Raw genomic sequence first — 23,138 nt, forward strand, 5'->3', positions numbered from 1 at the left:
AGGAAATTCCTTGTAAGTACTGGAAGAGAACAATCGTCAGCTATTTTCTAGAACTCTAAACAACCCAGTAAGACTATTTGAGACTACTTATGCATCTCAAGATATGAAAAGGCGACAGGATATAGTGGACATGGCTCTGAACTAGGTAGGTCTAATTCTAGCTCAGATACATACTCACTGCTGAGCCTTGATATTCTCATCTATAAGATGGTGTGGCTAGACCAGAAAACCTCATTCTAGGAAGACCTCCTTGTTAACAAGTGTTTTGTTCAATGAACTTATTACTATGGGAAATGCCGGGCAGCCAACCACCTTTGATGGTTAGCTGTGGACATAGGATTGCAGACGATAGTAAATAGATGTCCTCTTAAGCTTCCTTCCAATACTGTGCCTCTTGAGGCCGTATCATAGCTTAGAAATTAAGAGGAGGGGCTTCCCTGGTGGCGCAGTGGTTGAGAGTCCGCCTGCCGATGCAGGGGACACGGGTTCATGCCCCGGTCCGGGAACATCCCACATGCCGCGGAGCGGCTGGGCCCGTGAGCCATGGCCGCTGAGCCTGCACGTCCGGAGCCTGTGCTCCGCAACAGGAGAGGCCACAACAGTGAGAGGCCCGCATACCACAAAAAAAAAAAAAAAAAAAAAAGAATATTAGTGGAACAGCTATCAAATCTGAACAAGAATTACAGACCAGATAATACATATCAATGCTAGTTTTCTGAGTTTGACAACAGTACTGCAATTATTTAAGCAAAAGTCCTTGTGTTTTTGGAATAAACAATGCACTATTTAGAGACAAAGGAAAATTATGATTACAACTTACTTTCAAAAGGCTCAGAAAAAAATGTACACACATTGAATATTGTGTGCATGTATGTGTGTGTATACAGTTTTATATGTAAGTATTGGCTAAATTAAAGTATTTAAAATTTTTAGTTTTGACCCACTCTGTATCTCCCTGTTCAAATTACTTACTAGTCCTCTTTTGTACAGTAATGCCTCTACTTAGAATTAATTGTCCTACGCACCAAAAAAACGAGTACTCAGAGACCTAATTTTCACGTTAGCATTGCAAAGAGTTCCAAAGTCAAAGTACATTTTGAAATGGATAGAACTAGCCCAGTCTTATAGTATGTATTAAACAATAACTGTGCAAGTGCCAAAGCTGGCAACCGTTTCCACTGCTGTTGCAACATCTAAGCTCAAAGTAACATCCATGGATTGATTTCTCAGTGGGAGGCTACAGAAAAGTAGTTGGATATTCCTTCTGCTGTTTCTAATTAAATCAATTTCACAACTCCACATTTCAGCCATTCCCTAAATGGCTACCAATGCCCTGACAGGTCCCAAGGAGAGCCAAAAATAGTTGCGGCAGCATCACATAAGATAACCCATCCTGTGGATGCTAAATTAATATTTCCCCAAAATTCTGCCTTTGCTTTCACGTCGCTAACAGAAACCTATATCGGCCCACTCCAACTCCCATCTCCAGGCAAAACAACCTCTCCCCCAAATACTTCAAGAAAGACTGCAATGTTTAAGGGGATTAGTGAAATTTACATTACTCATGTCAACGTAGCACTTCATGGTCACAAAGCACTTTTATGTAAATAATCCCCTCTTCCCTTTACAACACTACAGTGAAGAGTCCCATTTTAAAGAGTAGGAAACTGAGGAAACAAGAGACTGTCCCAAGATTTTAGACATTTTATGTATTGAATTTAGGGCCAGACCCTATGTTTTAAGATACCCAGAGAAAGAAGGGGGAAAAAATATCAGTGAATGGCATCTAGTCATTCAGGACAAAGAATCCTAGTCGCCTCCCTATCGCTCACCCTCATATCCAATTCAACTCCTTCAGGATAAAGTCTGGAATCCTTAGCTTAAAAAGTCCCCTGATGGGGGCTTCCCTGGTGGCGCAGTGGTTGAGAGTCCGCCTGCCGATGCAGGGGACACGGGTTTGTGCCCCGGTCTGGGAAGATCCCACATGCCGCGGAGCGGCTGGGCCCGTGAGCCGCGACCGCTGAGCCTGCGCGTCCGGAGCCTGCGCTCCGCAACGGGAGAGGCCACAACAGTGAGAGGCCCGCGTACCGCACATACACACAAAAAGGCCCCTGATGATCTGGCCACATCTCCTAACATTTCTCTGCCTTTCAGTATTTCACATTTCTCTGTATTTCAACTGGAATAACTAACAACTTCCTAACACTTCCTAAGTGTCCTAACACTTCTGAAATGTCTACCTCCATGCCTTTGCACATGCTATAAGGGTCTTCCTGGAGCGCCCGTACTACTCATCCTCACCTGGCTAATTCCCACGTGTCCTTCAAGACTCAGCTGAAGCTATTCTGGAAAGCTTTTCCCAAATCCTCCAGTCTCAAGTAAACAGGTTATTTCAGGCTTCTGCTGACCCAGCATTCACTTGTTGGACCGTCTTTACCACGTCGCACCAAGTGTTGGTTCCACCTCTTCCTCTGGACCCATGTTATCCAACTGAACTTTCTGCAATGATGGAAAATTTCTATATCCACACGGTCCATCACAATAGCCACTAGGCACAGGTGGTTACTGAGCACATGAAAGATGGCTAATTCAACTAAAGAACTGGGTGTTTTGTTTGTTTGTTTGTTTTTGCAGTACGTGGGCCTCTCACCGCTGTGGCCTCTCCCATTGCGGAGCAACAGGCTCCGGACGCGCAGGCTCAGCGGCCATGGCTCACGGGCCCAGCCGCTCCGCGGCATGTGGGATCTTCCCAGACCGGGGCACAAACCTGTGTCCCCTGCATCGCAGGCGGACTCCCAACCACTGCGCCACCAGGGAAGCCCAAGAGCTGGGTTTTTCATTTAATTTTAATTTTTGTAAATCTTGATTTAAATAACCACCTGTGGCTACAGCACAGCTCTAGACAAACTGTCAGCTCCAAGGACAAACACCATACTTACTTGCCTCGGTATCCCTGACACCGACCATAGGACCTGGCACAGAGCAGGATTCAGTGTTTGTCGAAAGAATAAGTGAATGTGTAAGTGTCTACAAACACTTATTAAGTTGGGAAGTGATTCCACCCAATATTCCCAGCATTCTGGGTTAGCATATAAAATTCGGCCAAACCAGTCACCTCTTGTAAAGCGCACCTTATTAACTATCAGGGGAAAAAAAAAAATCCTCAGTAAATCACTCATTTCTGCTCAGGGCACTTTAGCTTCACAATCGCACTTAAATGACTTCCAGATGACTTCTGGACAAAGGGTGACGCTGTTTATGAAATATTACAATACTCATGCAGCATCATTTTGGAATGTCGAACCCAACTGCAGTGTTTTATAAAGAAAAAACATGGGCTTTTTACCCTGATTCTATTAACATAGAAAAGAAATTTCTATGTTATTTCTATTAACATAGAAAAGAAATTTCTATGTTAGAAATTTCTTGAATGCCTTAAGTATTGCCAGCATATTAAAGACTATTCTGAAGAATTCTGTAAAATTAACCATCAACTCTCCTGACTGAATTCATGTTTGAAATCCCATACAGTATTTGGAGAAGCTGTACAGACTTGATTTGATGGTCTTCCTCACTGCCATGAGCAGAATGCAGAGAGAACATGACCTCCTACAAAGGACTAGCAGTCAAATCCAATTTGGTTCCAATTAAAACTCTCGGTTGACAGAATTCATGAGCTTGACATATGCTCGGTCATTTGAGATTTTAAGAAATCCAAGATGCGAACTTCACAAAGCAGAGATTAACCAGGGCGGACTCCGCATCCAGGCACCCACTACCAAATCCCTCCGAGTGCACTGGCTGGCAACAAACTGGTCGGCACACACCGCCCACACAGAGCAAGGAGGGCTTCTCCGTTTCCCACCCGGTGCGTCTCACATCCCTGGTGGTGATACAATGGCTGAACAACTGCTCATTAATGGCCTTTCGCTGTATAATTACTTCTGTAAAGGGAGACTAATCCTGAAGTCTAAAACTGTATGTGAAATAAAAAGAAATAGGTGAAGCATCCTAGAGCTTGAGTGGGTGGGTGGGAAGTGAGGGATTCAAATACATAGTTCACTGCTTTTTCATTGAATTTAAATGTTTAATTAAAACTGAAGAGCTATTTCTTACAAAAGAATTAATGTTCACTCAAGAAAAAAAAAGGCAAAAATAAAGTAAAACATACATTTAAACCTTGTACCAAGGGCAACGGTTGGTATATAGGCTGCAGCTTTGTTTCCCCTTTAGGCACTTTTAAAATAGTGAAATAAATACCAGCCATCATTTACATAACACTCACTCTGCTTCATGCACTGTCCTAAGTATTTAACATCTATTTAATTCATTCTGTCTTATCTGCACCTTAAAGACAAAGAAACTGAACAGAGGGAGGTTAAGTAACTTGACCCAGTTCACAAGCTTGGAAGTGGCACATAATCTCTGTCCAATTTTTTCTGTGGGAACATTATGTTCAACTAAGCAGTGTGGGAAGAAAAACTTCTCCTTAACTTCACTAAATCCTTAACTGCTGTTTCAATACTCTGTCAGAAGCAGCGAGCACAACCTGCTTGGCTTATATTTGATTCCTGTTCCCCATGTGCGGGGAGGGGCCGAGTTAAGATAGGAGACAGTCACTGACTTGGATCTAATACTCAACAGCTGGCTGCAGGGCACAATCCGTAATATGAATTTAGATTCCTTCAGGGCCATAGCTCTTTGATGTTCTTACCATCAAACTGTCACCTTCTTGCCTCTACATATTACATAACCCACTGGCTTAGCCGTTTTTAAAAGCCTCCATTTAACGTGAGTCAACTCTGCTTTTATTTTTTTAACCTGGATTCTAAAAATCTACCGTTCCCAATTCCTATAAAACCTAAAAATGCTTATTTGGGTGATGAACTTCAAATAAGTGTGGAGAGCAAAACAAAATGGAGGTTATAACAGGTGGAAAGAAATTTTCCCCCATGTAAACTGTTAAATTGGAAATTTTAAACTGTTAAATTTCCAATTTCAGAAACTGTTAAATTGGCAGTGAGATGCCACCGCCAAGCTCGGAAACAGCCTTAATGTTAAAGATGTTCTCAGAGACCCGTAAGATGCGCTATGTCCTCAGCCCAACCCCCAAGACCACCTGCCAATGTCCAAGGAGACAGTTTTCTGCTCGTTCACGTAGAGGTTGTCTGCTGCATCATGACCCTGAAATACTTTGGATTATTCTTTATGGCTCTGTTATCCACACAGCAACTCCTGTGGCAACCATGGTAATTACACTGCAGCCTTGTTATCTTGGGATAACACTGTAATTAACCTGTGTCACTGCAGCATTCATGGTCATAATAATTGCGGCAAAAAAAGTCCTATGGAAGTAGCACTTTTCGTTCTGGCTTTCAAAAATAACTTCAGCAATCGTACTTCTTAAAAACTCAAATTTGTTTTGCCCCAAGACATATGATTTCCTCTGTACAAAGGCCACTGAACCAAGCTCTCTGAGTGCCCCCTGAGAAACAGTAGACTATCTCTGTCATAAGAGCTCCCAAAGAGAACAGGAGAAACAAACAAATGAACAAAAAACATTTCTCGAAAGAATACTTACAGCTCCTCTAGAAAAGGGAAGTTCTTAAATGCATCTTCTGGTAACTGAGTAATGTTGTTCATGCTGATATCCCTGGAAAACAAAGTTAAGAAAATTGTTAACTAAGTGATATTAGACTTAAAACACTTAAGTCAACAGAAAAATAATTAGGTGCTGAAATTTTGTAAAGAAGCAAGAAAAATGAGACAGACGTAGGAATAGTCATAATTCAGTTTCAGAATGCAATGCTCAGAAAACAGAAAAGCTAAATCTTTTATTATAAATTACGTCCCATCATTTATAACATACCCAGATCCTGGGTTTTCACCCTTTAAGTATTCTTGGAAAAAAATGTCTCCAAAGACCTACAATGAGTGAGCCGGTGTGGCTTTTCATTGCTCTGGTGTTCAAAGTGCTGTACCTGATAAAAATAAACAAATGAACACCCAGAACTTGATAAAAGAGATCTGCAGGTATGGGTGGCTTCTTAAGCCACTGTCAGGGATAATAAAACAGGTCCTAACTGTACCCCAGTCGTATTTTCTGCAAAACCTATAAAAGTCCTCCAGGTAATAGCTGTAAGTAGATTTCATTTTTAGCCTATGAACAGATGCAGGCTGCAAACAAGTGCATACATGACAGGTATGCGGTCCATTTCCAGTTTTTCCTTAAAGAGACAGCAGCAAGGAGGGTACTCACTCGACGATATCACTTGACAATTAACTAGTGCAAGCAGCTGAAAAAAATTCTTTATTAACCATTTCCTTCTTCCCTGGCAGCTGCCTTTTGAACTGGCTTTCTCCTTCCACACTCTACTTAATCTGGACACTGTAAAAGGCAGCTGAAGGCAGCCTCACCAGGGACAGCCCCCGCAGGCTCTGGGTTGCCTGCCTTACCCAGATGCCTCTGCCTCTTATTTGTTGTTAAATTCTCTGGCTCAGCCCACAGGTCTCTCCTTTCTAGAAACCACCATGAAAATTCACATGTGTGACTTTCCCACAACTGGATTAGACATAATAGTCTAAGGAGGTGGAAGAGACATCAAGCACACAAAAACCAGCCGACAACAATACCACTGTTCTTTTCACTACTTTGGTCAGGTAAAAATCTCCTTTAAAGGACACCTTGAGTATCAAGGTAGGTGAGTCCCTTCTCCCCATCTTTCCTCTCACGAACATTTCGAAACGGTACTTGCATCTCTTCTTACTAGCCCTTCCCAAGGCAGGTTTGGAAAACTTCTTGGCTTGGGAATAATAAGAATGGCAGTTGCAAAAACAGCAGTAGCAGCTAACATGTTGAGAATACTGATCATGGGATAAGACTGCATATCAAATCTCACTTTACGATTGGGGAAACCAAGGCTTACTGGGGCAAAGTAACCTCCCTGAGGCCACCAACGAGTGGTGTAACAGGACATGTGAGCTCCACAGTCCAAGATCTTAACTCCAAACTCTGAGTCTTCTAAAATATCATTTGAATCCTGCTACTTTGCCCCAGTAAGTAGTTAAGACATAAAGCAAACCCTGAGTCCCACCAAGGTTAAAAAGAGGGAGGGATACTGCCTCCAAGACCTTGGCACAATCATCAATGAATCTCAGGAAGAGCGCTTCTGATTGATGATTTAAAAAAAGAACTATAGGGTTTCCCTGGTGGCGCAGTGGTTGAGAGTCCGCCTGCCGATGCAGGGGACACAGGTACGTGCCCCGGTCCAGGAGGATCCCACGTGCCGCGGAGCAGCTGGGCCCGTGAGCCATGGCCACTGAGCCTGCGCGTCCGGAGCCTGTGCTCCGCAACGGGAGAGGCCACAACAGTGAGACGCCCGCGTACCGCAAAAAAAAATAAATAAATAAAAGAACTATAAATAGCTTTAGCCATTGAAGAAACAAAGTTCTGAAAATTCTCTGGAGACAAATCCCAAGACCATACGGATTCACATGCATTCCAAAATTGTCTATCATTAAAAACAACTCAAATTCTACTAAAGATAACTTACAAGAAAAACAAAATTAATATACTTTTCAAGGAATTATTATTTTTAAATGTAGGCCCTGATACTAATTTAATCAGCTATCATTATCCCTGGAGAAGGGGGAGGGGGAACCCTTCATTTTTCATAAACACTGGAGCAATGTGCGAGAGAAATAGCACCCAAATAGGGGTCAGATGGAATATTGTTTCATCCTGGGCCTCAGTTTGCTCATCTGTAAAATGGGGGAGTTGAACTGATTGATTGGGGGTCTTCCTGGCCTGACATTATATACTTCTGTGATTCACTTTTTTTTTTTTTGGTAGTTTTCATGGAGGGGCTCATCCTCCCTGATGAAGATATATGAGGTTCAATTGATGGAAAAGGCATGTTTCTGAAAAATTTACCACAACGCAAAATTTAAAGACTACTAGTTTGCCATTATAAAACTACTGAGTCACTCCCACTGGAGCACATTTGCCCTTAACGAATAAATTCACTCTTAAGAATACAACAAAACTTTTACTCACGTTGAAAAGTAAAATAATAATGAGTAAGCAGTGATTCTGTAAAACATCACACAATTTTGGTGTTCTTTAGTCATTTCAATAAAAGGAGAATGGACAACTATAATTTATTACTTTACAAAAGGAGGCACTCCATACTGTTTCCTCTTAAGTTTGGCACACCTGAATTCAGGTGAGTATCACAGCAACAGAAAAACTGACTGACTGCCTCATCAGAAAAGACACATGATTATGAGAGAATTTATACCACACTCTTCCCTGCATTCCAGTTTTTAAAAATGCGTACATCTATATAACTGTCTCATTTTTCCCCCCTCAGAGTAACAAGACATAACAGGTAGCTTTGCTGTGAGCTATAAATGCAATTAGTGGGACTCCATATTTACAAACTAATAAGTGTTAAACACGTGGTGAGGTTTTGTTTCAAAACTTCAGGTTCAGAAACAACACTTGTTTCCAAATTGATCTGAATTTCACAGACTCAGAGTTCTATCTTTCTAGGTATTTTCCATCATATTTTCTAGGCCTCAGTTACAAAGCATTTGTGAATAAGGAAGAGAAAAAAGTAAATAAATAAAAGAAACGGAGGGGGGATCTGGAAGATGTTATCTCCAGAGAAGCTCTGGAAACATGTAGTTACAGAGTATAAGGTGGGTGGGTACTCATTTAAAATAATGAGGACTAATGGTGATAAACAACCTACAGACAGCCTTAAGAGTATATTACAGACCTGACATCACCAATACTGGCAAGAGAGCTTGAGGCTGGAAAGGATGCTGGGGGTGATGAGTTAACTGTAACCATTTACAAATGGAAGTCCTAAGCCAATAATTACAAATATATTGGGCTCATCTGCCTATAAATTACTAAAATACATAAGTAAAAAAGTGGTATATATAGAAAATTTTCAGCTAGAAGGTAACACCTCTAGGTCAGTGCCTTGACATTCATTATGAGCAACACAATCTTGCCAGGAATATCTGTAACTAAACCCAGAGATCTACCATCCTGCGTTCCTACAACGAAAATAAGTGTACCATGGAAAACAAAATAATCTTACAAGGTCAGAGCACCACCAACTCATAAACACCTCTGAAGAGGAATTTCAAGAGAACTGACGGCTTTACTTGAAGCCAGCCCAGCATGGATGGAAGGGTGCAGGCTTGGGAGACAAAGGCTTACCTATCGATTCACCAGCACTAGCTCTGTGATCTTGGGCAAGCTGTTCACCTTTTCTGATTCCTAGCTTCTTCATTTGGATAAATGGAGGAAGTAGTAACTAAACCTTGTAGAATGCTGTGAAGAGCAGAAGATCAGATTCATCACATAAGAAGCTAAATAAATAATAGGTGTTATTTCATCATCCTCCGTGTTCTGGCTGCTCCTGGAAGCTGTGTGAATCTGGTGGACAGAGAGCCAGCAGGCCAAGAATCTCAGCGCCTTTGGTGGCCTTCCTTCCCAGAGAAGAAACCACTTTTACACAAGGGAAACACTAAATGGTGCAGAAGGTCTAGAACCTGGAGTCGTTCCTAACTACAAAACTGGATTCTAAACTCCAGAACTCCAGGAGTCCAAGCTGTTAAGATAGAAGAGCTCTTTGAGATCAAGTACTTTGTTTTAAAAGAAAAATGTTGAAGCCCAGTTGTTAACGGAGAAGGGAGGGAGGGAGGAAATTACATTCTTATAGGAAATTGTTAGAAGGACAGGAAAGACAAGAGCCATTTTCAGAAAGATCAGGAGGACGTCCAGCAGGGTAAGTGATGAAGCAGGGCACAGAACCTAGAGCTTTTGCTTAGTAGGGGGGGAAAGCCTGAATGTATCTTTTCTATACATACTGGTTCCCTAACAGATTTCTTTATAGTGGGGCCTTTCAACGTACACCAACTGGTACAGGGCACACGCCTGCATATAACACCCAATGCAATATTCCCCAATTTTTACAACAAAGATCAAAAATGCTAAAGCACATCACCCCACGAGGAAAATAAAGGTGAATGCTCCAACACCAGCAGTCACTGATTTCAAAATTAACAGTGAAATGGCGCAACTGTTTAATTCAAACTGCTAAATCTCCCCAGTGCTTACACTCTCATCTTTTTTTTCCCTCATAAAATTCATTAATATTAAAGTATCTACAGAGTAGAGAGGAACATCATGTTTCAACAAGGTACCTTGTAAAATGCTCCCAAAGCGAGCCTAACCTGTTTGCTGTTGGCCCAGCGTGTACCACCGTGGGCTCTGCCACCACATGCTTGCTGGTCTGGGCCTTTTGCCATGGAATTATTTAATTTTAATATACTGTGATTGACCCACGTTATCTAACTTTGAATAAGCCTTCCTATTTGTGTTAGATAAAACTACACTGCTGCTGCCATAATGTTAATAGTAAGTCAAATATTACCCAGCAGTCTGAGAAGTTGATAAATTATGTTTAATAAATTACAAACAGGTTCTAGAGAAAACATCATTCTCTAATATATTCTCCAGAAAGTGGTGGTGATGTCCTTAGACTCAACAGACACATGCTGATAATGATTAAGAACTAATACTATTCCAATGACTTTTCTAGGGTCTTGTCATCCACCAAAAATTTTCAGGCCGCTCTCCAATTAACAGATGTCTATTGTCTGAACAAAAACAAAAAACTAAAACTAAATTTGAAAAATAGCCTGGGTAGAACACATTGGAAGGGAATGTCTCTCTCACGCACAAGTAGTATAGATAACACATACACCACCAAAGGTCTAGACAAAGCTTATATAGAGTTTAATTTCTTTTCTGACAGGGTTCCATATCTTTGGGCAAGTGATCTCTTTTGCTCCCTACTTTTATAATAACAAAGCAACCTATGTTCACTGTTTTCAAAGAATTGAAATACAGGGAAAAGCATCCACAATATCAATACCCAGAAATAACCACTGTCCTATTTCATGGGTGTCATTCCAGGTTCTTTTTCTCTGGATGGTATGTATTTTTGCCAACATGAAATGCTATCGTTCTGAACGTATGTATCTCTTGATGCCTAAGATTCTTCATTTGCAAAATGGAAAAAAAAATTCTCTGAAAATATATTTTAATGAAAGCATAAGTACTTAATATATCTCAATGCTATTTTGGGCAGGCCATACATCATGGGAGGGGAACTTCACACCTGGAAATCACCGTGCCAAAAGGAAAAGAGGTTAGTTAAGTCTCTTTTCCAGAGACAAGGAGATATACTGTCACCCATTTAACAAATATGTACAAAGCACCCAATTATCCACATGGGTGCAAGGCACTGTGCTAGGATGGTGAAGTTTTATATCAAAAGATATATTCACAGTTCTCTTTTTTACTCTTTTAATTAAAATCCATCACTCCACTCTATTCTTAACTTATTACTGCTTGAGACATTGTTGCAATATGTAATTAAGTTTAACCTTTCTAAAATGCATTCTTGCATTCTGGAAGCAATAAGAACAGCTACATATGTGTAAAGATACTGCTCTTTAGTTACACTGCAGAAATGGGGCCAAAATGGTGTGGATGCCATTTTAGTCAGCTTTTGCTCTAGAGATATTTTTCTGGCCTTAACGTGTTTTTGCACTGCTAGAATCCAACTAGATGGCATGATGGACACCCTTCTGATGCCATGTGAAATATCTCTACTCTTATTTTAGGCAGCAGGATAAATTGGCTCCGTACTATCTGGCATCTTCCCTGGTGTTTCAAGCACAAAGGCTCAGTGCTTCCCAGCGGACAGATCTAACACTTGATTCTCCAAGCCTTGCAATCCTTAAGAGGAGAACCGCTACAACAACCATACTGTCACTTAATAGATAAATGTTAATCACTGCCAAGAAAAGTTACCACCTTGTAAAGTCATTATCTGTTTAAGGTATTTGAATGTCCTAGTATATAGTCTTCAAATCTTAAAAAATAATAAAAATACAGTAAAAAGTTTTGGCTACAGGAGATATAGAGAAGAATGTTTAATTCATTTTATGATCTTCTACTTTCATGGATTAAAACCCCTGTTTTAGAACCTTTTAGCATTCTTCCACTAAAGACTTCCAAAGCTCTATTGACACTGTTATGAAAATGAAAAAATACAAAACAAACTGGAAAAAAACATTCACAAAACACTATGGGATAAAAGATTTGTATCTATAACACAGAAAGAACACTCAAAACTCAGTAAGAAAATAAACCTGATTTTTAAATGGACAAAAATATTTGAATAGGCGCTTCACCCAAGAAGATCACACAAATGGCAAAAAGCACATAAAAAGATGTTCAACATTAGTCATTAGGGAAATGCAAATCAAATCACAAGGAGATAGCACTCAGCTATCAGAATGGCTAAAAAAAAAAACCTGACAATAACAAGTGCTAGTGAGGATACAGAAGAACGGGAACTCTCATACACTGCTAGCGGTACAACCATTCTGGAAAACAGTCTGGCAGTTTCTTATAAAATTAAACATATACTTATGACTATGACCCAGCAATGCTAAGTATAAATGGATGGGTTAGGAGAAAGATCGGCTACAAAGGGAAAGTTTGGCCCACAGGAAATGCTCTGTATATCTTGATTTTGACTGGTGGTTACATGATTGTATACCTTTATCAAAACTCTTAGAACTGTATACTAAAAGTATGTATTTTACTGTACATATCAATAAGTTAAACATCAATTCTTGTGTTGGCCTTTTATAAATAAGTATATATATGATACTACCTCTTCACATTTCTCCCACAGGAAAAAATAATTCAGCCTGTGGCTAGAAATCCTCTTTTCCAGGACTTGCCCAAAACCAAATAACGTGATGCACAGCACTGGCTTGGCTTCAGAGTCAGGAAACCTGCAGGTTTTTTGCATTTTGTTTTGTTGCCTTTTTTGTTGTTTTTTGCTCGTTTTTCCAGCCTCTGCTATCCACTTGCAGGACACTGGGCCAAGCCTCTTCGTTCTCTCTTTACTGAGCACCTATTAGGTTTGCAACTGACTGTATGCTCGGTCCCAGGTAGATAAAGACAAAGAAGACAGAGTGTTTATCCTAAGGGCGCTCTGCAATAACAAAGCAGTAAGTACTGTGATCCGCGTGGCAGAGTGAGGGAAGATGGTCAACCTAACGTGGGACCAGAGAGAGACTTCCAAAGGCAGGGCGGTGGTACCAAGTTGGAAAGGGCAGATATTACTTTATAGAGAGCTGCTATTTCAATCTCTGATCTCACTCGTTATGTCGGCACTATTTCCCAACAGAGATGCAATTGGCTTTTGTGCAGGACAGTTCTTCGTTATGCAAGACAGTCTTGTCTTGCCTAGCTCACTATTGGGTGCTTGGTATCCCTGGTGCCCTGGTGCACTAATTAGTGCAACCAAAAACATTCCCCAAACGCTTCCAACCTTCCCGCAGGAAGCTGGCAGCACAGAGAGGGATGTGAAATCTATTCAGTGGGTGACAAACAGCATCTTATAAAAAGAAATATAAGGAATGGTTAATATCAAAGTTAAGCACATCACACAGAAAAAGAATAAATATTGTTTCATGACAATTATTTACATTTCATATATATATATTGGGTCATGATGTAAAACATAGTCATCACTGGATTCATAGGAAAAAAAAAAATTGAAAGCCTCTGAATCAGATAACTTGTTTGTTTGGGTAGAGGGTGCCTTCCAGGCAGTGGGAATATCATGTTAAATGAGATAAAACCAGAGTGGTCAAGGAGATAAAACCACACAGGAATTGGAGTATTCTAAGCACAATGGATATAACTGGCAAGAGAAGCTACCAAGGCAAGCAGAAAGTATGTCCCCAAAGGCCTTTGTGTATGACCTCTAGAAATCATAACTTTATTCTAAAAGCATGGAAAGCTGCCAGAGGAAGTTTAAGCATGTCACGTTTGCTGCAGAAAGATCATTTTAGCAGCCATCTACTGCCATGGGATGAAAGGAAAGGAAGTTATTAGGAAGAACAAATCCCAGCTCCTCCGGAACTCAACCTCCTCTACTGAAAAATATTCTGAACTTGCTAACTTCGAAGGTCCTTCCCAAATCTATCATTATGGCTCCTACTTTGGCATTCCTGCTCCTGCATATTTCGTGCATAATTAGTAGAAAATAAGAAACCCTGCGATTCACTTTTTTCCTATACGTGCAGGCACATTTGCTTGTGTTAGCAAGTGTGTGAGTGAGGACTTAAACATACCCCCTTCAGAATTACAAGGGTTCAGCAATTAAGAAAGATGCATGACTTCATTTCCAAAGGTAATATTTTATGCTGTAATTGTTTATGGTCTCAGTGAAGCAATACAGCCTAGGAGACACTGAAGGTTGTGTTCTTCAAGGAGATGTTAACCCAACAAGGTAGAAAAGAGAGAGAGCAAAACACCAATGTGTAAACCTCACACCCCCACAAAAGGCAGGTGTCACTTAAATTACACATCCTCAAAAGGGTAACTTAAAAAATAAAGCTAGGGCTTCCCTGCTGGCGCAGTGGTTGAGAGTCCGCCTGCCGTTGCAGGGGACACGGGTTTGTGCCCTGGTCTGGGAAGGTCCCACATGCCGTGGAGCGGCTGGGCCCATGAGCCACGGCCACTGAGCCTGCGCGTCCGGAGCCTGTGCTCCACAACGGGAGAGGCCACAACAGTGAGAGGCCCGCGTACTGCAAAAAATAAAAAAATAAATAAATAAATAAAGCTAGTTAGGCTAATTCAATAGTATTTTCTAATACTGAAAGAAGTTCCACTTGTTTTCGGGGCTTTTTTGTTTTTTGTCTTTTTAAACAGAGCCTGTTTTCAAGTGTGAGATGTGTTCTAAAGAGGAAAATATAAAATACTCTAAATCTGGAGCACTGTTTACTAAATGGCAAAGAACAATGAATACCAAAGACAAAAAGAACATTCCTTTCTATAGTTTGATGGAGGACCCCTAGCATCTGGCATCACATGGAACAGACAAGGGTTAAATGATAATATTCCTTGTTTTCTCGCTACTGAACGGGTGTTCTCAGGCATTCTTTGGGTGTTAACAGCTGTTCTGGTAACCCTAACGATGACAAAACAGTGCTCATTACCAGCCAAGACACACAGACAGAATGCAATTTCAATAGTCCATTTAACATCAACAAGAAGGATTGTAAGGATTGTCGTCTGGGCTGATTGGAAACACTCAGTTACTTCATCCTAGCAGACAAAATGCACTATTCACAAAGAAATCAATCCCACAGCATTTATTATGGTAAATATTCTAATTAACTAAACGGTTGATGTTTTATTATAGCTACACTTATTAACACCACTGATAGGAAAACATTACTTCATGGTCCTTGCCTTCAAACATGCACACCCACCCACAAAAACTGCTGTTCAGACGCTCATTTTTTTAAACTTCAGCTCACAACCAATTAATGGGCAGTGAAATCATTTTAATGGGTCATAGCCAACTTTTTTTTTCAATTGAAATAAGAAGGAACAGAGAATAAAATAGAAAAAATCAGAATACATCAAATGTAATAAAGGTAAGTATTGTCTCACGAAATTTTGTTCCTGCACTCGTGGGCTTCTCTCTTCCTGATGGCAAAGTCGCAAGTTCATATATATCGTGTAGTTTTAAGTTCATGTATATTGTCTGTGTAATATAGCAAGATCCATGAGTTCAAGGACTTGGGTATTCAAGCCAAATCTTTTTATTCCTCCTGCCAAATGGATTCAAAACTCCAGCTGCTTCCCCAGCACCACCAGGTTGGCAGAATGGATTTAGTAACCTTTAAAGTACTTCCTTCAAGTACACCCCAGTACTTTCATATTTTAGTGACATTGGTTTTCTAAAACTGACAGTAGCAATATGAGAGAATGTCACAGTGAGCTACCCTGAACTTTCTTTATTAAAAAGAGAGAGAGAGAGGGAGGGAGGGAGGGAGAGGAAGAGACATACAGGCACACATTTAAAAGACTTTATTACAGTATTACTTTTCAACTGTTTCAACATAACTGTGGATAAATCAGCTGAGTTAGCTAAATTTCTACTTGGCTACCCTGGGCTCTATCGAGATTTCTAGAAATATATGATAACAGCATGACAAATTTCCACTTACATAAAATGCATAAAATGTTTATAAATAACCTGACAAAACCATCCTTCAATATGTAGTGATTTAAAGGTTAAAAACAAAAAAGACCCCCCCACCAAAAAATCTACACTCCAGTAAATCCTTTCTAATGCCCCAAATCCAAAAGAGGCCTCCCAATAAACACTGTTTGCACATCCAATAATCATCCCAGGCAAGAGGAGCTTCAATTTCCAAGACACTGAGGCACTGACCTCATTATGTTGAGGCAAGAGGAAAATTCCGAATGATGAGGCAGTCTATACCCTGAAGACCAGCTGCCAACCGTCAAGGCCTGAACCCAGGGGCAGACTCTGGGGTTTCACCATCCCTGTAATGCAGGCTTTGTGGGGCGATTGCTTCCCTTCAAGCCAGGAGGCATGCAATACACACACACCACACACACCTTCCCCCTTCTCCGCTCTGGTGGCCATTTTTTAAAAGGCTTGTAAAGTGTATTCTATCCATAGAGGAATGACTCAAAATTGTAACTGGGATGACAATCATTTCTGTTGACTATTAGACAACAGACATTGATAATGCCAGTTGATAAAAAGTCATTCAAGATAGTCCCTTGGGAATGACTTACAACTCATTAAAGTCAATATAGAAGCAGCTAGGCAATCAAATCTGAGTTGATCCTGGATCTTTGGGAGCAAAGATTCTCAAGTCTGGTTTTCTCATACTTCTGCACAGCTCTATTTGTGATAAGTCTTCACGTTCTAAGAAGTTCAGGTCACAAAGCACTTCACTTTCCTTTTAATTTTTGCAATCATTATGGGTCATATGGTCCTTTGTTTTTTACCCCGGACAGAAAACAATAGGCTACCCTGAAATCTGTTTAATAAAAAGAAAGAGAGAGACACACATACACACTAGGAACTCCAAAACACAATACTCTGTAATGACCTATATGGGAAAATTACTATATGGGAAAAGAATCTAAAAAAGAGTAGATACATGTATACATATAGCTGATTCAGTTTGTTGTACACCTGAAACTCACACAACATTGTAAATCAACTATACTCCAATAAAAAATTAAAAAATAAAGGCACAATGGATAGTTAAAAAAAAAAAAGTTATTGCTTTAGAATGTCCATCCAGGAAAACCTCTCAATTCCTCAGCTGACTTGATGTTTTGTTGAAGCAGTTTTGTTATTAAATTGGAAACCAAGAAGAAATAATGTCTTAGAAAATAAATTCCTATAAGGAGGAGGATCTTTAATCCCCCCAACCTCCAGTGAAACCAGGTACACACTTCCGATCCATTTGTGCATGGGTGCATGCACGCGCACACACACGCACGCGCGCACACACACACACACACACTCTCCCTCTCTCCCCCCCACCCGCCCCCATAAAGAGCTTAACCACAATTAAAGAATGTTGCAGATTAGGAGGCCAATTCAGATACCAATAAGGAGGATGACAACTCACTCCAGTCTGCCTTGGACAATCCCAGTTTACATCTATTGTCTCAGCATAATTATTATTATTATTATTTTGTGTGTGTGTGTGTGTGTGTGTGTGTGTGTGTGTGTGTGTGTGTGGCCTCTCCCATTGCGGAGCACAGGCTCCGGACGCGCAGGCTCAGCGGCCATGGCTCACGGGCCCAGCCGCTCCGCGGCACGTGGGATCCTCCCGGACCGGGGCACGAACCCGCCCCCCCCGCATCGGCAGGCGGACTCTCAACCACTGCGCCACCAGGGAAGCCCTCAACATAATTATTAATAGTCCTCCTTTTCACTTTCAAAGGGGTGGTCATTTGGATGATAAATTAAATCATCATCCCACTAACAGCTATAGATATGACTGAATAGTGTTGAAGGAGTTATGATGGGAAGAAGTGGAAATCTTGGTTTGGATTACCTTGGGGAGGGTTTAAATAAAAGGCTAATTCCTCATCCGTATAATATTATGATGATAATAATAATATGGAAAACATGAGCATCTGTTGTGTTTGTAAATATCACTTTGATCAATTTCCTGCTCCTCCACCTAGACCTTCTGTTCCATTAGGGCAGGGTCTGTGTTTTGCTCAGGAATGTACCCCAAGCCTCTAGCTCAATGTGTGGCCACAGTTTAATGAATGACATGCCAGACACTACATTAAATGCTTTAACAGTCATGTAACAAGTACTTACTTAGCATTTCCCAAAAAAGAGAAATGTTTAAAAAGGCTTAATTTCCCAACCATCTAAAGATAGTCAAAGGCCTGGCTGCAGGAGAAAAGAAAGGAGAGGCATATAAAATATCTTCATCTTGACAACTGACACCTGATCTGCATCTGGGACAGACATCAAGAACACATTGTTTATGGACAGCAAAGGGCATTAATGACAGATTTCCTCCCAAAGTCTACTGCTATAACCGAGTAATAACCTTACATGCAAACACATTTGGGAAAAAGCAAGAAAGAGAGCAAAGCTTTCATTTCAATACAAGTTCCTGGATTTAAAAATAGCTTGGGAGGAATGATGTAAAATTGGATTTCAGTAAAACTAATTTTTCTTCCTCAAAAATTCAAACTACAGGCTTTGTCCTATAAATAGCATCTCAAAGAACCACTGAACTAGAAAGCAGAGTGATTAAAAGTTTCTCCCAGAAGCCTGACCAAGAGCCCTGGGTTTGAACACAGCTCTGCTCGCTCACTGGCTGTATAACCCTGTTATAATCATCCTGTTATAACCCTGTATAACCCTTAATTTCTCTGTGCCTCAGTTTCTTCAAGTGTAAATGGGGATAACACTTCTGACTTCAGAACATCGCTGTGAGGATTAGAGGATGTAACCTCCAGCCAGTGCCCAGCACAGTTACCTAGCCCACAGCAAACACTCAAAGCCAACTATTATTATTTTTATTATTATCATCATCCCCCATCACCATCTAATCTAATCATCTCATTTTAATAATGAGGCAAGAGGCCCAGAGGGGTTAAATATTTAATTAATCAAAGAACCAAGATCAGAATCAAAACGATAAATCCCAGTTCAGGGTTCTTTCTACTACCTTAAACTAGAGCACGTGGCAGTAATATTTTAGCAGTATGCTTTGGGACTGGGGAAAATAACTTCCCCAGAAACGTGTTCAATGGTGCTTAGATTCTGAAGTTAATGGGTAAGAGCTGGCTGAGCCCCTCAACTGTAGCTCAGCTAATGAACAAGTACTACAACCAAAACACGGAAAGAAACAAACCAATGCTACCTGTGCTTAACTCAGTAAATGCATGAAAAGTCTCTTTTTACTCATTAAGGATGTTGGTCCTTGAAGAAGTCTTATGTTTAAAATGAGGCCAAACCATAAAATGGAATGCTGGACACCTTTAAAAGGTGTTGATGGGGCTTCCCTGGTGGCGCAGTGGTTAAGAGTCCGCCTGCCGATGCAGGGGATGTGGGTTTGTGCCCCGGTCCGGGAAGATCCCACATGCCGCGGAGCGGCTGGGCCCGTGAGCCATGGCCGCTGAGCCTGCGCGTCCGGAGCCTGTGCTCCACAGTGGGAGAGGCCACAACAGTGAGAGGCCTGCGTACAGCAAAAAAAAAAAAAAAAAGGTGTTGATGTATTGATGGATTAATATGTTCAGTTTTATGTAAAGAACTCACAGCTTTTTTTGTTGTTCAACATATCTTTATTGGCTTGATGATTAAAACATTCCCTCTGATCTTAGGGGGCGGGAAGAAAGGAGCTCTATGCAAACCAGGTAAAAAGGTAGAAGGCAGGGCCTCTGATGCTAAAGGAACAGCATGTGTGAAGGACAGCAAGTAGGCTGGTCTGGCTGGGATGTGGAGTTCACAGGTCAGGGGCAAACCCAGAAGGATAACATAGGCTCAGATTACAGAGCACACTGAATGTCCGTATAATAAAGAACTTGAGGACAGAAACCAGGAGCTATGGAAAATTTTTTAAGGAACATAAAGAAGGCTGCTTTACAAAGAAATTCTGGTGGATGGGCACGACGTTTACCTTCTCTACACCTTTACGACTACCTTGATTGAAATGACACACTGGCACTCTGCTACTGGCCCACGCTGAATGAGGTCAGAAGCGGCAGCGCCACGAAACGGATTGCTATGGATACTGTAAGAATGAGATGAGGTTATGATTCATGAAGCCACACAGTGTTCCCTTCAGCAGAGCCCTTGGGAAAAACTTCTCTCTGACCTCAGTTCCAAGAAGAGCTGTGTTTCTCCTGCACAGTGTGTCCTTTTCATCTTATAGACAATGTGGAATCACAGAAGTGGATTCTCTCTCCCTCTTCCCATCAGCTACTAAGATTTTCTGAGCCAAAATTGTAACCCCCTCTTTCACAAATGTATATACATTAGATGGGCAGCTTCAGGAATCCCTGTCTTCAGTTGATCTTCTCTGGTCCTAATCTGGGGGCAGGGGATAGTCCCAGTCTTCTAGCCAGTTATTTTGTACTTTATCTTAAGCATTTTGGTAAAAGCTATCTTGAATTCTTTTCTGAATAAGGAGGATCAGACCAGTCCTTTTTGAGCACTCTCTATGTGCCTGGCGCTCAGAAGCCAACAAATGCACAAGCCCATTTGGGTGGTTTTATAAAAGGGTGATCCTGGAAGCGAGAAGGTTGAGAGGGAGAGATACAACAGCACAACGGCCAGAGAGGAAAAGGAAGAAAAGAGCCCCCTCAGAGGCAGAACCAGCAGAACGTAGTGATTAGAGGCTGGGGAAAAGGTAAAGTTGAACCTCGAAGATGACACCATGGTTTTTTTGCCCACAGATCTGGGAGGGGGATGCTGCCATCAGTTAGGGACATGACAGGAGGGCAGAGTGTGTTGGCTCTGTCAGGTCATGAGTCGTTATGTGTTGGATGGTAAAAAATGCCAGCCCAGAATTGAGGCACAATGTCAGGGAGGGGTAAAGTCACGGGAGAATGAAAACTCCAGAGTGGGTGGCATCGCCCAGAGAGGACATGCAGAAATAGAAAGAAAATGGCTGAGAAACAAAGGTTTAGAAATAACTCAATTGGAGGAACAGAAAGAGGAAGGGAATGATCAGGAAAGGGAGGGAAGAATCTGAAGGAAAAGCTTCTCAGAGATCAAGTAAATACACTGTCCAATGCCACCACGTAATCAGGAAATAGATTAGCCACAGGATTTGGTAATTAGATCACTTGTCAATAGGTTTATCAGAGCATGAATCTCATAAACACTAACCATGACTAGAATTTTTTCTTTCTTATTTTGGCTCTGGGAATAGAACAAAGAAAGGGAGAGAATTTCCTGAGGTAACTGGGCAAGATTTAAAAGAGAAAAGGAAAAGAAACACAAGGTTTAAAGAGGATGTGTGTAAACATGTGAGAAAGAGACCGCCTGAGGTGGAACTGACTGGGCTAGGATGCTGATAGATGGGAAAGGGCACCTACAATGTGACTATTCCCCCTGCTGGGAAGGAAGGGGCGGGAGGGTGGGCTCCCTCAAGAGCAGGTGGGGCTCCTGGCTGACCACACCTCCCAAGGGTGCGGCGGTGCAGACAGAACCCCAGGTGTCTGTGACTACTTGGCGTCCATTCCTTCATTCTCTAAGTCCAGGAGCACTGATTCCAGCCTCATTCTCACACTGAATGTATTCCTTTCACTCCTACAGCACATCACAACTACATTTTTTTCCCCTAATGTGTTTTCCCAGCTCTTTCTCAGCTACAGTAATTAATTCAAATACACCACCACTTAAGTGCCAATCAAAGCCCCATTGAGATCTAAGAAGAACAATGGTGTGCTTATATGCAGTCTATTAATTTAAATTACCAGCTGAGTCACTACATGCCAACAATTAAGCAATGACACACACACAGATTATACTCTCCATGAATATACTAAACCAGAGATTTCAGAGAATGAGTTGCCTGGATGGCCAAATTTTCCAGATAACTGAGTGAAGGTTTGCCCCTGGGGGCAGCGGGCCGGGCGGGGGTGGGGTGGGGTGGGGCGGGGCAGGGTACCAGCATCCAAATAACTTTTTTTTTAACTTATTTATTATCTCCTTAGAACTCTATTCACTCTCCAACAAGGCCCTACCTGACCTGTGCCTGGGTTCCCCCCCAACCTCATCCCAAACCATTCATTCCCCTACCCCCAGCTCACCCAAGCTCCTTTCTGTTTACCACTCTGAGGTGTTTCCCCAGCTCCCCTCCGGGCAGGTTCACGCTCACCTTCTGGTTTCATCTCAAATGTCAACCTTTAGCCCCATGACAGTGGCTTCCAGTTTACTCCCTCACCATCCAGTTTATTTCCTCTTTCTAACTCTCATCCTTCAAATTATCTTATTTGTTACCTTTTCATTTTTTTAACTAATTAATTTTTGTTTTTAAATTTTTGGCTGCATTGGGCCTTCGTTCTAGCATCATCCGGGAATCTGATAGAGAGGTACAGTCTTGGGTTCTACTCCAGACCTACTAATCAGACACTCTAGGGGTGTTAACAAGCTCTCTGGATGATTTTGATGCACGTGCAAATGTGAGAGCCACTGCAGTACCTTATATTATGCTGCTTCCTTAAGTATTCATGGTCTTCCCCACCAGAAAAGAACATTTACAAGGGCAAAGATCTAGTCTGTCCTGTTCACCACCAATCTTCTAACTCCTAGTCCACGACCTAACACACCGTAGTTACTTTAGGAGACAAGGCATCTCATCCCATAATGAAACTGTGGGCTACTGAACTAAAACTACTCAAACGTTTTGAATGTTTAAACGCCTATCCTTATTCAATACCCCGAAGGCACCGCTAAACTCAGGTACCTTTTTCTTCTGCTTTTCTTACTTCTTGACACTTAGGTCACTATATTTCCCCCCATATTTCTTAGCACTCAGGATAGAATGATTATCTCTTTGTAGAGCTGACAAAACCACGGCAAGGTGACCAATCCTTAGAGCACTCTGGCCACACTGTGAATCACATCTGTCTCAGGAGGTCAAACACAATTGCTAAACACTGGCTTTGCAGCAAGGCTGCCTGGGTTCAAATCCAGGCT

General features: G+C 41.4%; 1 protein-coding gene across 6 annotated transcripts in view; it reads right to left on the reverse strand.

The window, feature by feature from the left end:
* The window catches only part of LGR4 (leucine rich repeat containing G protein-coupled receptor 4), a 110,943-nt gene that overhangs the window by 39,959 nt on the left and 47,846 nt on the right, over positions 1-23,138 (reverse strand). For 4 of the 6 annotated variants that reach the window (XM_019948077.3, XM_019948073.3, XM_019948074.3 and 1 more), the window contains one exon: positions 5,582-5,653. In XM_019948077.3, coding sequence (XP_019803636.1) covers positions 5,582-5,643 — 62 coding nt within the window. In that variant the 5' untranslated portion in view covers positions 5,644-5,653. Of the gene's footprint in view, positions 1-5,581; positions 5,654-5,869; positions 6,065-9,235; positions 9,254-23,138 lie in introns of those variants that run through there. The other 2 variants (XM_019948078.3, XM_019948076.3) reach the window with 2 other exon arrangements.

Source organism: Tursiops truncatus, chromosome 8 (genome assembly GCF_011762595.2).
Source record: "Tursiops truncatus isolate mTurTru1 chromosome 8, mTurTru1.mat.Y, whole genome shotgun sequence".
Lineage (NCBI taxonomy): Eukaryota > Metazoa > Chordata > Mammalia > Artiodactyla > Delphinidae > Tursiops > Tursiops truncatus.